This window comes from Osmia lignaria, chromosome 8, assembly GCF_051020975.1.
Source record: "Osmia lignaria lignaria isolate PbOS001 chromosome 8, iyOsmLign1, whole genome shotgun sequence".
Taxonomy (NCBI): Eukaryota; Metazoa; Arthropoda; class Insecta; order Hymenoptera; family Megachilidae; genus Osmia; species Osmia lignaria.
The window spans coordinates 11,054,336-11,070,529 of NC_135039.1; the positions used below are offsets into that span (position 1 = coordinate 11,054,336).

General features: G+C 42.3%; 1 protein-coding gene across 1 annotated transcript in view; it reads left to right on the forward strand.

Moving 5' to 3' along the window:
* The first annotated feature begins 3,060 nt into the window (after window positions 1–3,060).
* LOC117608931 (adenylate cyclase type 6) overlaps window positions 3,061–16,194 on the forward strand; it is a 56,986-nt gene continuing 43,852 nt past the window's right edge. The window contains exons 1-2 of the mRNA XM_076689406.1: window positions 3,061–3,512; window positions 14,856–15,023. Of these exons, the coding sequence (XP_076545521.1) occupies window positions 14,943–15,023 (81 nt within the window). The 5' untranslated portion in view covers window positions 3,061–3,512; window positions 14,856–14,942. The remainder of the gene's footprint in view (window positions 3,513–14,855; window positions 15,024–16,194) is intronic.

The following is a 16,194-nucleotide window of genomic DNA, read 5'->3' on the forward strand; positions in this document are numbered from 1 at the left end:
CAAAGGTGAACCAGAAGGAAACTTTACAGATGCATGGAAGAAGGGTCGATAAAAGTCGCCTACGTTTAGGCGAGACTTCAAAGTGGAAGTTCCGAGAGAGTGTAGGAAATTGAAGCGTAGGAATCAGAAATGGAACGTTCATTCGATTCAACCGCTCGTACGGCAAAGGGGAAAGAAAATCAACCACAAATGCAGTCCGGACGGGTATAGTACATTGTATGGAAGAGACGAAACCCTGCGGTGGGCTGAGCGCGAGGGGGGGGGATCGATAAGAACTGGGTTAATACGATCAGCTAAAGCAGCAGACTTCTTTAACCCAGACATTATATTTAGAAGCGACTTATGGTCAGATGGCAAACTAAACAGTCTCAAGGGACCTGTATTCACAGTCCTTTTCACACGATATTTCGCTTATCTCTTCTGCCTTTTGTTGATATTTCCGATGATAAAGAATCTTTTATTTTCCCAACGAAGATATATTCATTTATACTCTGAAAACAACAGTAGCCAATTATTTCACCCTCTTTCATTTTGTAATTATAAATATGTCTTTCTTAATGGTTTTGAAATTATGGGGGGTACCCCCCGATCGAACTGATTTTTTTACCACAGATTGCCCTTGATTCCAATGGAGGTCATCCTATTCCTTAACTCCCCCCCTCCGCCCCCAGGGGTCAAAAGCTAAAATGGTCTAGAAAGTAGTTAGGTTAGGTTAGTTTTTTTAATTCGGGGGGGGGTGATGTACTCACTGAGATCGGTGCAAAAAAACACTTTTTGGACCATTTTAGTTTTTGACCCCTGGGGGGCGTAAGGGGAGAGTTAAGGGATAGGTCAAAAACTGAAATGGTCCAAAAAGTGGTTAGGTTAGGTTAGTTTTTTTATTTTTAATTCGGAGGGGAGATGATGTATTCACTGAGATCGGTGCAAAAAACCACTTTTTGGACCATTTCAGTTTTTGACCCCTGGGGGCGTAAGGGGGGAGTTAAGGGATAGGTCAAAAACTGAAATGGTCCAAAAAGTGGTTAGGTTAGGTTAGTTTTTTTATTTTTAATTCGGAGGGGGGATGACGTATTCACTGAGATCGGTGCAAAAAACCACTTTTTGGACCATTTCAGTTTTTGACCCCTGGGGGCGTAAGGGGGGAGTTAAGGGATAGGTCAAAAACTGAAATGGTCCAAAAAGTGGTTAGGTTAGGTTAGTTTTTTTATTTTTAATTCGGAGGGGGGATGACGTATTCACTGAGATCGGTGCAAAAAACCACTTTTTGGACCATTTCAGTTTTTGACCCCTGGGGGGGCGAAGTGGAATCGCCAGGTCAATGACTGTCTATGGTAAAAAAATCAGCTTCATCGAGGGGTACCCCATTTTCTTAAATTTAATAAAAAATACTGTTCTTATTATTATATACATTGAAACTTTTATACCTTCCTCCATTTCTCAGCTGCACGCTAATTTCATTTCCAAACTCAATTTTTCATCGTCCACTTCATTTTCTTCTGCAAACTTCAATTATCTCCTCGAGCCTTCACCCTTCGCTCTGGAATTCCAATACCGAATTCCGTTCCTCGAGGAGAGTTCTTTTTATACTTCCTAAACAAAACAGTACGTCAGAACGTCAGCGAGGCAGTATGAAATGAAAAGAATAAAAAGTTTGATGCATTGTCTACAAATTATTATTCCGTATCATAGTTCATTATAAACCAGCGGGAAGCTTCTATCCCTTTTGAAAGACGCTCCATAAAAATAAACCTCTAATGGACCACCGTCGGTTACCACGAAGTTAGGCTGGTTACTTAACTTAGACCGTCCCCAGAGCAACGCCAAAACCCCTCTACAAAACGTTGCCTTCCGCTCGGTCGAGCGTACCCCCCCGTCAATCTCGCGACAGCTTCAAGACAAACGGGTTAAAAAGCTGATCCTCCTCGACGGAGGGGTTGTACTCGAGTCGGCGGTCCGGGTGTGGGACGGACGTCAAGCCCTGCGCATAGGACGCGTGTTGGAAGTCGTGCGGAAACGCGTCGGGAATCGCGGCTTCAGTCTGCGCGCGGCACTCGTTCGAGAAGCGTCGCGTTCCTCCTCCCCGGGACCGGGTCTCTATTCTTCTGGCCGCGATTACTATTAATTGATGACAAACTTGTCCTGGGGAATTCTTCATCGGCTGGAAGACTGAAAAATTGAAAGGACAGCATCAGCAGAATTCTTCCAGTGATATTGTGAAAAGGGATAATTAAATTAATATACCTGTTTAATTAGACCGTTAATAGAGAGATTCTTATTTTGCAAAAGTTGGAGGAGTCCCTGAAGAATTGCAGAGGGACAGGAAGTGGAAGAGGAAGCCGATGGTCACCGGTGGGTCGAGGCACGATTCACTGAATCAGAGGGAACAGCGGCTCGAATAGTCGTGATAAATGGAAGACGTGGCTCGTCGTTGCTCGTTTATCCCTAATTGCGAGACTACCATGCTCGTCGTGCAATTGGACCCTTTGTTCCAGCTATGCGTGCCGGACGATGATTCGCTTTCGTCCACGGAATCTTGATTTTCGCGTGTCTCCTCCACACTGTTCGCAATTGTGCGCCTATGGGATACAATATACCCTTCGAATGGGATAAACATTACCCGAAATTGCAACCTTCTCTTTGCTATAACGAGAATAATCGAGCCTGAACATTACTGGATAAACAGTGCTTCAAATTCAGTGTAATTGAACTGTAGTATGATTTTTGTTTCTTAGAACTCATAATTTGTGGTAAATGAAGTGATTAGGATCTAGCAATATTTAACTTCCATGTGATTTATGATGGTGTAAATTTGTACTTAAATATTCACAATTTAATTGAACATAATTGGACTCCAATACAGAAACAGTGAAATATCAAATTAAACTGAAACGATATAATTGGCTATTATTGGATTTCAACGTGATTTGTAATTACCATGTTTATATTCAATCGAGTTCCAAGGAAGCAAACAGTGTCCAGCCTGATTTATGATGGTCCCCACCATGTGATTTATGATAGCAATGTTGTCCATAATTGAATGCTACAGGTCCTCCATATGAATAACAACAGCATAAATATTGTCTGCAACATTAAGTGGGAACTTAATGAATTGAATCCTCATCGATTCCAATATGGTCAGTGATAATACAAACTTCTTCAACAACCATTCCCACACCTCCCCACAGCATGTGCTCTGTAGCCAACATAAAAGATGAGCATCTGTTCTCTAATCACCTAGAGCTGTCCATCGTACGGTTCATCAGTCAGCTATAAAAGTTGATGGAACTCTGTTGAAAAGTTCTCCAAGAGAGTCGGCTGAAGGTGTGCATTCCAGTGATCGAGGGATCAGTAATGTGGCTGATAACAGGCATGAAAGAGCGCCTGGATCCTCCTGAAAGATTGATCAGAGAACATGATAATGCTGGTGAGCTCGACGTGAGAGGAGCTTGAAGAGGGACGCGCAAGGAAACGCGAGAATGAAAGAATCGTGTCAAGATCGGGCATCGTGCGAGGTAAGAATGCTCGAGTTTTATCATTGATTAGAGCTACTGCTCGTTAATTTGCCCTTGTTCGGTCTATGCGTTACAATGTTGAAGAAATTCTATCCGTTACGCGATACTTAACTCGTTTCAGTTACTTGATACATAGAAGTATGTTTTGTAACACTATTGCTATCAGTATTTCAATTAGCAGTAGAAGCAACATGAAATTGAAGCGAGCTCGTTTTTCACTGCAATTGGCAGGCAATGACAGCTGTCTACGATTATAACAACTCGCATTAGCGCACCGTTAGGCACCTCGCTCTATTATTGGAAAATGATCGACGGGTTCCCCTTCATCTCCTTAATGACGGATGTTGGGTTACTCGGGACATAGTTTTACACTGGGTTGGCACTGCCACATCTGACAAGGGAATGGTCAAAGTGCATGAAACGAGGAGTTTTATAGTGCCATTTTTGGCTGCCATTGGCAATGGGTTCAAAAGTTATGGGACTTTGAAAGTTTCATATTTTCAGGTACAAATGATTAGAAATATGAAGTGAAAATTAAGTGTAAGTGACAAAGGCATGGATTTGAGATGATTAGATGATGTTTACTAACAATTAAGATGAGCTTCAGGGAAAATTGCATGTGTGATGTAATTTGCATTTCTGTGATCATTAACACTTAAAAATATGAACATTTCAAAGTCCCATAACTTTTGAACCCATTGCCAATGGCACTCAAAAATTGCACTATAAACTCGTTTCATGCCCATTCGAATAAACATAGTCTGGACGAGCAACTCTACCATCCACTTTTGACCATTCCCTTGTGAGTGATGTAAGAAATTTGTTCCTCTGTCGACTCGTTCCTCCATGTTCCCCTATGGGTACCAAGAATCCGTCCGGAAGGTCGGCGACGTACGGACCTACTAAAATATATTCAATCATGAGTAATGAAACTTACTATTCCCTACTAATATATGCAATATATAATAACTGATTATACATACTCTGCAGACAACTAAACGTATTACTACGGTTTTTCGTTCCTCGTTGAGGGTAATACCTTTCTCCAAAAGAAACTTTCATTTTGCCAATAAAATCGTGCTTGCGAATGCTTGCCCAGCACGCAACCGGAGTCTTATTCAGCAACATTTCCTTACGATAAACGGAAAATAAACCAGTACTCGGGACAAGTATTACTCATCCTCGGAGAAGCAGCTTCCTCAAAGACCCGTACTCATAGCTGATCCCCAAAGAATCTGGAAACAGGACACACATGAACGGTATGGCGAAAAGAATAACTTCTCCCTCGTTCAACTCTTTGATCGCAAAACGTTTCTGAAAATAGAGTCGACGAGCACACGTACTCTTTTTTTTCCACATGTTCAGCATGTTCTAAAGGATCAGATTTTCAATCCTGTCACGCGCACCTGTTCCTTTACATTTCGACCCTGAATTGCGAAAGACAGTGACCGAGATCTATTTAAACACCATCGTTCATAGTCATTCGAATAACACTTTAAACTAAGTGTCTAGAGTCAGGGCTGGACTTGAGATTTCAGGGGTCCGAGGCGACCTTCGAAAAAGCGCCCCTTCACATATATGACATAAAAAGAAGTAGCTCAAATAAAATTTATAAAATTAATATTAAAGCTTGTATAACTAATTAATATTCCAGTAAACATTACTCTTCTTGCATTCTTAGATGCAGAATCGTCTTATGGGGGCCATGGTTTTTGGGGGCCCCTAGACCTTCGGCGGCCTCTTGACCTTGGGGGGCCCAGGGCCGGCCCTGTCTAGAGTCAAAATTCTAGAGTTAACGAAGACCCCATTCTGCCATAATTAGAAATCCCTTTGGGGGACCCTGGATCTTGGGGGCCTCTGTACCTTGGGGGCCTCTGTACCTTGGGGGCTCCTGGGCCTTGGGGGGCCCTAGACGGCCGCCTAGTCTGCCTAGACCCAGGGTCGGCCCTGTCTAGAGTCAAAATTCTAGTGTTAACGAAGACCCCATTCTGCCATAATTAGAAATCCCTTTGGGGGACCCTGGATCTTGGGGGCCTCTGTACCTTGGGGGCCTCTGTACCTTGGGGGCCTCTGTACCTTGGGGGCTCCTGGACCTTGGGGGGCCCTAGACGGCCGCCTAGTCTGCCTAGACCCAGGGTCGGCCCTGTCTAGAGTCAAAATTCTAGACTTAATGAAGACCCCATTCTGCCATAATTAGAAATCCCTTTAGGGGACCCTGGATCTTGGGGGACCCTGGATCTTGGGGGCCTCTGTACCTTGGGGGCTCCTGGACCTTGGGGAACCCTAGACGGCCGCCCAGTCTGCCTAGGCCCAGGGCCGGCCCTGTCTAGAGTCAAAATTCTAGAGTTAACGAATACCCCATTCTGCCATAATTAGAAATCCCTTTAGAGGACCCTGGACCTTGGGGGGCCCTGGACCTTGGGGGACCCTGGACCTTGGAGGGCCCTAGGCACCCGCCTAGTCTGCCCAGGGTCGGCCCTAATAATTAGAAATAAAGGGCTCTAAATTTTAATAAATCAATCCTTGCGTTAATTCAGTACCCATTTCCATATTGACATCAAAAATTCATTATCCTCCTGCCAGGGTATTTCAAGCTTACTCCAGATCCTCATTCTTTGTATATTTTTACACTCATGTCATGTTCGTGTTAAAAAGAACGCTCGGAGTGTCTTGATCCCTCCACATAATAAAATAACCATCAACTTTTTGATTATTAACACAAAGGTGTAAGTGTTAACGAATGTATCACTGGATCGGTGGGTCAAAACTCTTTTCCGTGTCCTTTGAATAAAAGATAAAGCACGTTTTCCATGGGACCAGCAGGTTGCAGACTCGACTGGTTTTAAGCTGGGAACAGGAAATACTTCTTATCGAGTGGAAAAGAAGATTCTACACGACACGGGTGCACGTACTAGTACATATTTTTCCTGCAGGTTCACAGAGCTTAGTATAATGCCACAATTCTCTGCGAGAAAAGTACCTCGCTTGTACTTTGTTCCTGAAGATCATCCAGAGTCGTATTCAATTATTTATCAGTAGTTTCTTTTGGAAATGAACCCTATGATGATGATCAGTATACACCAGTGGAATTAATTCTGGACATTTTTAAATTTTAATTTAAATATCGCACTTATTCAAATTATTTAATATTTTCTATTCTAATCATTGTTTTCTAATTTTAGGGCATCGCTTATATAAGAAAATCAATAAAAAGAGCATTTACAGCCATACTTTTAATATACAATAAAAATTACAATTTCAACACATCAAAGGAGGTAGAAAAAAATTAATTTCATCCTGTGATTGGCTATTTCACATCATGCGACGTTTCGTGTTGCCAGGCGCGAAAACAAAAATAACAGCACGGTTTAGATTTTTTTAAATTAAAATTTTCAAACATTTACAAACCAAATCGTGTGAAAATATTAAGTATAAACATTATAGATTGCAATAAAAATATTACGGTATCAATTTAGCATAGCAGAATATACATTTTCTGCAAAAGTATGAAATAAGTGTCCAGAATTAATTCCACCAGTGTAAGCTGTTAAAACCTTGACCTGGTTTTTTCCGTTTTCAAATACCTTGAAAAATAAAATAGAACCAGAGTTTGAAAAAAATATTCTAAATTAAAATTGGAAATTCTGTTAAAAATAAAGGTGCTTTTCTTATATTACTGTAATAACCTTTGACGTTGATGCAACTCTAAACTCTAATTTAAAAAAAATACTGTTTTGTGATCAAATACTTGATCCGCACAAAGTTAGAAAGGGGGAATACCTTATAGTTTGTCTCGGTCAAGTAGAACAGGCCATCTTTAATCAGACGCATCCTCCTCGACCATATGCGGGTACCTGCACTAATTGTCACTCGAACGGCGAGCACGTTAACGATTTTAATTGGCATTCGTTACGTAAAAGAGAATAAATAAACACGCGGCACCTATTGGAGTGGAGTAGTGTCCCTTTTTTTCCTTTCTTTTTTAGTCTATTGGGGGTTTTCATTGCTGGAAAAGACACCTTTTATAAATAAGATTATTTAAATAAAAATAATTATTTAGTGTACTTACTTAATTATTATTATTACTGGTTAAAGTACTATGGACCTGAGCACCATTATTGGAGGTCTGCTACTTTGTCCTGAAAAAATTAAACAGAAAGAAAAATTAATTTGCATAGCAATATAATATTACGAGAATTATTTAAAAATTTATAGTTTTGAAAGAAGGGTCAATTTTGAAATTCCTAGTACCTGTCGTTCCTTTTTTTACAATTCTTTTTCAACTGATTTCACTGGTTCTGAAATTGAATAGCAGCCCGCAATATTGTTCGATTAGCTTCAAAAGCAGAGCTCGTGCATAGAACGTAAGGTTTCTCCTGCATCGCAACCATTATCGATCGCTGGATTGCATTGTGATTTCGTATCCGCACACGTATGTATAATCGGAGTGTGCCAGTGAAGCTACCTCTCGTTTTTACATCATTTCACTCGATTGCAATAATTACACCAATTTCCTACAATTTTTTCATTGATTCTTGACAAGGTAATGGGAATCGTATGGTGTCTCAGTCCCCGTCATCTTTTATTATATAATCGTGTGTCAACGATGCACGCGGTTCTGATTGCTTGATTGTGTGGAAGCAATTGATGGTCAGCTGCAAAATGGGTCTCGATACCGATCGCTCGCATTCTCTAATTACTACCTTCAAAATCGATCTTCCATTTTCTTCGTCCATTTAAATACTGGATGGAGAATCGACAGAGAGGTTTTAAACAGGGCCGGCCCTGAGATTTCGGGAGTCCGAGGCGAACTTCAAAATAGGGTCACTTCGCATACATGACATAAAACAAAGTAGCTCAAATAAAATTTAACTAATTAATATTCCATTAGACGCAAAATTGTCTTATGGGGGCCCTGGGCCTTGGGGGGCACTAGGTGGCCGCCTAGTCTGTCTAGGCCCAGGGCCGGCCCTGTTTAGAGTTAACGAAGACCCCATTCTGCCATAATTAGAAATCCCCTTGGGGGGGCCCTGGACCTAGGGGTACCCTGGACCTTGGCGGACCCTAGGTGGCTGCCTAGTCTGTCTAGGCCCAGGGCCGGCCCTGTCTCGAGTTAACGAAGACCCTATTCTGCCATAATTAGAAATCCCCTTGGGGGGGCCCTGGACCTAGGGGTACCCTGGACCTTGGTGGGCCCTAGGTGGCTGCCTAGTCTGCCTAGGCGCAGGGCCGGCCCTGTCTAGAGTTAACGAAGACCCCATTCTGCCATAATTAGAAATCCCCTTGGGGGGGCCCTGGACCTAGTGGTACCCTGGACCTTGGTGGGCCCTCGGTGGCTGCCTAGTCTGCCTAGGCCCAGGGCCGACCCTGTCTAGAGTTAAAATTTTAGAGTTAACGAAGACCCCATTCTGCCATAATTAGAAATCCCCTTGGGGGACCCTGGACCTTGATCGGCCCTGGACCGTGGGGGGCCTTAGGTGGCCGCCGAGTCTGTCTAGGCCCAGGGTCGGCCCTGTCTAGAGTTAACGAAGACCCCATTCTGCCATAATTAGAAATCCCCTTGAGGGGGGGGCCCTGGACCTAGGGGCACCCTGGACCTTGGTGGGCCCTCGGTGGCTAGGCAGTCTGCCTAGGCCCAGGGCCGGCCCTGTCTAGAGTTAAAATTCTAGAGTTAACCAAGGCCCCATTCTGCCATAATTAGAAATCCCCTTAGGGGGGCCCTGGACCTAGGGGTACCCTGGACCTTGGTGGGCCCTCGGTGGCTGCCTAGTCTGCTAGGCCCAGGGCCGACCCTGTCTAGAGTTAAAATTCTAGAGTTAACGAAGATCCCATTCTGCCATAATTAGAAATCCCCTTGGGGGGGAGCCTGGACCTAGGGGAACCCTGGACCTTGGGGGGCCCTAGGTGGCTGCCTAGTCTGCCTAGGCCCAGTGCCGGCCCTGTCTAGAGTTAAAATTCTAAAGTTATCGAAGACTCCATTCTGCCATAATTATAAATGCCTTTGGGGGACCCTGGACCTTGGGGGGCCCTGGACCTTTGGGGACCCTAGATCTTAGGGCGCCCTGGACCTTGGGGGGCCCTAGGCGACCGCCTCGTCTGCCTAGACCCAGGGCCGGCCCTGGTTTCAAAATTCCCCTCCCCTTAAAATAAACGGCCATTTCTAACGAATCGTTTGTCGCGGATGAAAGGTCAGAGGTCGAGTATCGTCGCTATCTCTCCAAATGTCTCGCATCGTGTTTTTTCCCTCCAGCTTGCTCTTTCTGCGGTGAAATGCGCAAGCGACGAAGGACAAATTGGGATCTTTGGATGACCCTCGAACACCCTCTTTGCAGCAACTCATCTTTGCCACTCGACATCGAAAATCCTGTTCCTGCTTTTTCTTCCTTCTGATGGAGCTGCTGCTCTGCTGAGGATTCTTTCTTCATCAACGTGTTGACTGATACACTGTAAACGATAGTATAACTTATTAATTCTGTGAATTTTCTTTCTTGTAATTGAAGATCCTGGTGTGTCATTATATCAGAAATTCTTGTCAGCAAGAAGTTTTCATTTCAGTAAACATCTGACACTTTTCAAGATCAACAACAGTTTTGGAGACAGCCAGAAGAAAGAAGCGAACAGGGAGTAAAGGAGCCAAGAAGTTTTGTTCGGTTTCTATTTTTATTTCTTCTGGGAAGTTTCCTCTGATGGATGGAATCCTCTCCTGTACGCGTTCCTTTTTCCTCTCTTTATCAGCACCCTTCCCTGGAAAAACATCAGTGTGCTTCAGTCCATTTTCATTAGAGACGCTTATTAGCAAAGGAAGTTCTGCCAGTTACGTACCATCGATCAGTTCACGCGATAATATCCCAATGTTTGCGTATCATATTTTCCTTTGATGGAAATCTTTCACCGTTGGGAATACTTCTTGACAGAAGACTAATTCTAATTCCTGAAAAAAAAAGAAGATGAAAATGGTACTTCACTATTTGTTATTAAATTTCACTGCTGTTACAATAATGGAGTATTCCATTTTTTTGATACCGTTCACTTTTCCAATAAAATGGAAAAATTTGAAAAGTTCAAAAACTATGTTTCAGCTTGATCACTTTTCACAATCTACGTTTATTCCGTATCACTCAGTTTCGTTAAAATACAATGCAATCAATTCAGGATAAAAGGGACCATCCATCAGCGACTGTAATAACCCGTTTCAAGGGTTCAAGTAAAATGTAAATTTCGATTCTTTAAAGTTTACATCAGCCTCTACTTAGCGAGCGGTATTACGGTACAAAAGAAAGTCTGATTAAGAATTAATGCACGTTACCCAACTCCGGATCGATTTTTATGTACACCAGAAGCGTATAAGTACAGCAGATCTCGCCTCGTGTCTTATTCGAATATCGACATTTAAGATTGATTTTAGAAAAATATAGTGGGACCTCGGTATACAACCTTAATCCGTCCCTGATGTTTGGACTTATACCAAACCAACCTTTCCTATAAGAATTAATGTAAAAAAAAACTCCTATTGATATTATACCTGCATTAATGGGGTTGTGAAATAATTTAAACACTGTTTATGTCATGAACAGCATTTAAACGATTTCCTAGAAAGTTATAAAAAATATTTATTAGTTTATTTAATATAATTAATTTGTAAAATATAAGTGGGCTGTGTTTGTACAATTTTTGTACTATTTTGGGACTACGTATGCGCTATTTAATACTGCGCATGCGCTATTCGATACTGCGCATACACAGAACCCAACCTAATCTAACCTAACCTTACCACGATATCTCGAAAACGGTAAGACATCTAGCTGTGAAACCAATTTTAATCGGTTTCTGGTAGTCAGTTTAGGTTATATACCGAACCTGAGTTCTCAATTTTGGTGGGGCCATTCGGAAACTTATCCTATAAATGTAACCTGATGATAGATTCTGAATTAACAAACCAAATGGAATAAATTTTATTGCCTCCTGTTTTATCCTTACTTGTATGATCAGTCAGTTAATAATACATCAACTCCGAATATAATTGATTATTAATTTAATTTTTCCTCTGAGATAATTATTTTAAAATGACGCAAAATTCACAGAAACAATTTATATCGTATACCGAGCAAAATTTGTCACGTCCAAACAGGACATATACCAAGATACCACTGTATTAAAAAATTTTCTAAAGTTAAAACAGAAAAGGTCCTGAGTCAACGGTATTTAGTACATTCGAGGGTGAAGAAGATCAATACCATCATTCAGAAGGAATTATGTAAAACGAGAGCTAGTTGGGACATAATTACAGCTTAATGTCTATCGTTTGGCCCAATTAGTCGCAATAAAGTAACGCAAGTAACGATAACTGTTCACACAGCCCTTCTACTCGAATATACTGAAAGGAAACATTTTTCAACCGTCAAAAAAAGGCGGACGAAAATGTTTACCCAAACGTTACAAAAACTTGCCACTGCGACACGTTTTTATTTTACACGAATTAATTGCAGAATGAATGAGAAGTGAAAACAAAATTGCACGTGACATTCAAAACATGCAAGTGTCATTTTATTGTGAAATAAAACGCACGTTTCACACTTGGTGAATCTGGTTTGTTTTTTTTCTTTATTTTTATTCGTGAAAATGAAAAAAGTTTTCAATCATTTTTCATCGATCCAAAAATGATTTCCTAACCTCTTCTCTTTTGATCCGTACCAACGTGAACGTTTATCGTCAATTTTTTTTGCACCTGCAAAACGACTTCTGGTACGAAGCAATCGCGCGTGAAATTGCGCTCGCAAATTTGTTTTCGTCCCTCCTGTGGACCACGCGAAAGGACGCTAGAAAATTCGTGGATTTCCCTGGATACGCGTCCGCGGAAAACGAGCCGACCCATTTCCGGGGAACATTGCGAATTTCCGGAAGTGGACGGCCACTGGCAACTCAGCAAAATCGTTTTCCCTCGTCTGCTCTTCGTAGTGGACACTTTGCACCTCGTCTCCAAAGAAACTGAAAGAAAATTGTGGAAATGTTAGATGAAAACTGTTGACAATTTAACACTAGATTACCGAAGTTGGTCAATTTGACTCATTTACGATTTTATTGCTATATATATAGAAAAACTTAAATAATTTTTTTAAAACATGTTGTTTTTTAATAGAATTATGAAATGTATACAAATACTAATTCCTTTCCCACACCGCTCCTTACAAGGGGAACACACGGTAGTGGAAATGGCTTTTGGAATGGCACTAGGTGGAAGCTATAGCACAGCCGACTCTAGTACTAGCCATGCTGAACAACGTGGCAACACCGCTCACGTGACAATCGGGAGTCCTATTTTCAAAAACAGAGTCCTGTGCTCGGAATTGTAATTAACGTCTTTTTTAATTAAAAGCTGTAGTAATATACACTATTTTGTGTTAATTATGTATAAACAATATATAAACGTTGCAACTATGGCAAATAGAAGTGATGTGGTAGTATAAAATTGTTATAAATGTGATATATATTTTGTGTGCTCTCAAAGTAGTTTGGTGTTGTGAAGCATGATATTTGAAATATTTACAGTGGTTTCAAGAAAATTTAGGTATGAAGCAAAATGAAACCATCTTTGGATCAAATTGAAACATTTAAGAATTGATAAACGTGTATATAAGTTAATAAAAACCTTGAAACAAGCGAAATTATTGGAACGAAACCAAAGAGGTTATGTGAAGTCCAGAGAGTAGTCGGGAGTCTGACGACGTTGATTGGCTGAGAGTCTGGGAGTCCGGGAGGCAGATAGAGTAGGGTAGGTGTTGATATATTCAGACCGGACTCCCGCGGTGTTGCCATTTTTTACTTCAGCACGGCCAGTACTAGAGTCGACTGTGGCTATAGTATATATATAGGGTTACAAAACCCCAATAGGTTTCTTCAGAATGGGCCTTCGTTTTTGAGATACTTTAATGTAAAGTTTCTGATACTCTCAGGTACCTCGTATATCATTTATGTAAATCTTTTTAATAAGACGGTTCTGTGGTTGAAGTGGTAGGTCGCTAGCCTACTGGTGAGACCTGGGGTTCGAATCCCCAAAGTTGTGGATAATATTTTTTTTACTAATTTTTGTTATGAAAGTATACTTCCACATAATATACGTTATAAATTATTTTACATAAATTTTAAAATTGCAAATTCACTTATAACATAACATTTTTTTATTCTAATTCTATCTTTCGCCGGTATTTTTTATCCAAATATCCAAATGTGCTATACCTATTTTTTGACGGATATGAATCCGGCAATCTAGTGTTAAAACATCTAGTGTTAGATGTTCTACCTTTCTATAGAAAAATGCATCAAAGGATGCACTTTTTAAAAACTAAGCGATTCGTCGATTGAAAAACTGACACGATTCGATTAATCAACTTAGTAATACAATAGGTGAAAGAGAAAAGCTGCAAGAGAAAAATTCACACGTAGAGAGTTCCGCGTCGCGGACGATTATATTACAGAGAGAACTCGATTTTCAGAGGAGGCGAGGCTTGCAATTTCACGGTGTAAATGGTGTCGAGGCGGCTACCATCTTACCGCGCGGTTCATCTGCGTCCAACAGGCGAGAAGTTTCAGTCAGTTTTTAATTAACCGTCGGCTAAAAGCAATTTCGAATCTCCCGCAATCCCTCGACCGGTCGTAACAAAACAATTTCTCATTCTACTTCATCCGCGAACCGATTAAGGAACAGGAGCCACGGCTGCTTTGAGAAACTTTCAACAGTCCTTCTGTTTTTAAAGGAATAGAAAATTGAACGGCGGATTATGGATGTAACCGTCTCGTTTCCATCGGCGCCGAGTTGGAAAGAGGATCAAACTGAAACTCCTCTTATGCTAACACCTCGGGGAAAACTTTACAAATGATTTCTTCTTGTTTAAATAAGCGAGGAAGCTTGAGGTAATAACTTTCGCGATAAGTTCATTCAGTACCTTGGCTGCTGGCCATTCGCTGCAGAGTCATCCATCAAAGATAGCATCATAGTTTGATAAGTTGATTAAGTACTGTTTGCATCCATGTATGTGGAATTATCAGACCTTGGCTTTCCAGTCCTTATTTTCCAATGAATTCTCCTGCAAAATTGAAATATTATGTAATTAGGATAACTCAGGCTTTATGTAATAATTAAAGGGTATAGCCTGATAAGATGGTCAAAAGTGATTTTAGTCAGATGCGCCATAGTTAAAAAAATTAAAAACCGAGTTTTTCGCAGTTTCTTATGTGTCAGAGTTAGAATCCAGATATATTTTACTGAAGACACACCTAGTTATTTTGCCTAGTTTTATGGCAACAGGAATTCAAGAGGAAAGCTAAAACTGGTTGTTTGTTCGGCAGGGGGAGGCATGAAATAGCGGACGAGGGTGTTCCAGTAGGTCGAGAAGGGGCTTTTCACCGAGCGACCGGAAGAAAGGGAAGGTCGACATGGAGAAATACGGGGTGGAACTCCCGAAACACGAGTGGAGCCATAGGCTCAGTCTTCGTGCCAGTCGAAGAAGTCATCAGGTAATTTATACCCCTTTTTTTTTATGTGTGGAAAATCTTCCAAAGACACCTCCATCCCCCTAGAGAAGGATCGGAGATAGTGCGGGATTCTTACCTGCTAAAACCCCCACGGTGGCCCGCATTGGGGCTATAGGGAGGGCCCCGGGACCTCCAAAGAACACACCGGGACCCCCCCGCTCCTGGCGCCCTGGGCCTTTCCTGCGATGGCCGCAAGGTATCGCGCGTGTAACTCCATTCATTCTCGCATCACGGACCTTGTCGATATCCCGGCACCCCTTTTTTTTTACGTAAGGGAAATCTTCCAAAGACACCTCTATCCCCCTAGGGAGGGGCCAGAGGTAGTCTGGGATTCTTACCTACTAAAACCCCCACGGTGGCCCGCATTGGGGCTATAGGGAGGGCCCCGGGGCCTCCAAAGAACACACCGGGACCCCCCCGCTCCTGGCGCCCTGGGCCTTTCCTGCGATGGCCGTAAGGTGTCGCGCGTGTAACTCTATCCTTTCTCGCAAGTGGTCCATTATGGGCCTTGTCGATATCCCGGCACTCCTTTTTTTTTTACCTGAGGGAAATCTTCCAAAGACACCTCCATCCCCCTAGGGAGGGGCCAGAGGTAGTCTGGGATTCTTACCCACTAAAACCCCCACGGTGGCCCGCATTGGGGCTATAGGGAGGGCCCCGGGGCCTCCAAAGAACACACCGGGACCCCCCCGCTCCTGGCGCCCTGGGCCTTACCTGCGATGGTCGTAAGGTATCGCGCGTGTAACTCCATTCATTCTCGCATCACGGACCTTGTCGATATCCCGGCATTCGCTTTTTTTATGTGGGGGAAATCTTCCAAAGACACCTCTATCCCCCTAGGGAGGGGCCGGAGGTAGTCTGGGATTCTTACCCACTAAAACCCCCACGGCGGTCTGCACTGGGGCTAGAGGAGGGCCTCGAAACCTCTGACGAACGCGTCGGGAAGGTAATTTATACCTATCCTTCGCACCTTGATCGATTTTTTTTCTCCTCTTCCTTTATTTACTACCCTCTTTCTCCGGGAAGAGATTCCCGGTGTGTTTAATGAGAGAACGCCTCATCTGGCGAGGATGAAAGAATCAGAAGTTCGTATTAAGAAAGTTCCGTGAGAAACGGTTTCTTACTTCACCACTCGTAATATTGAAGCAGCTGA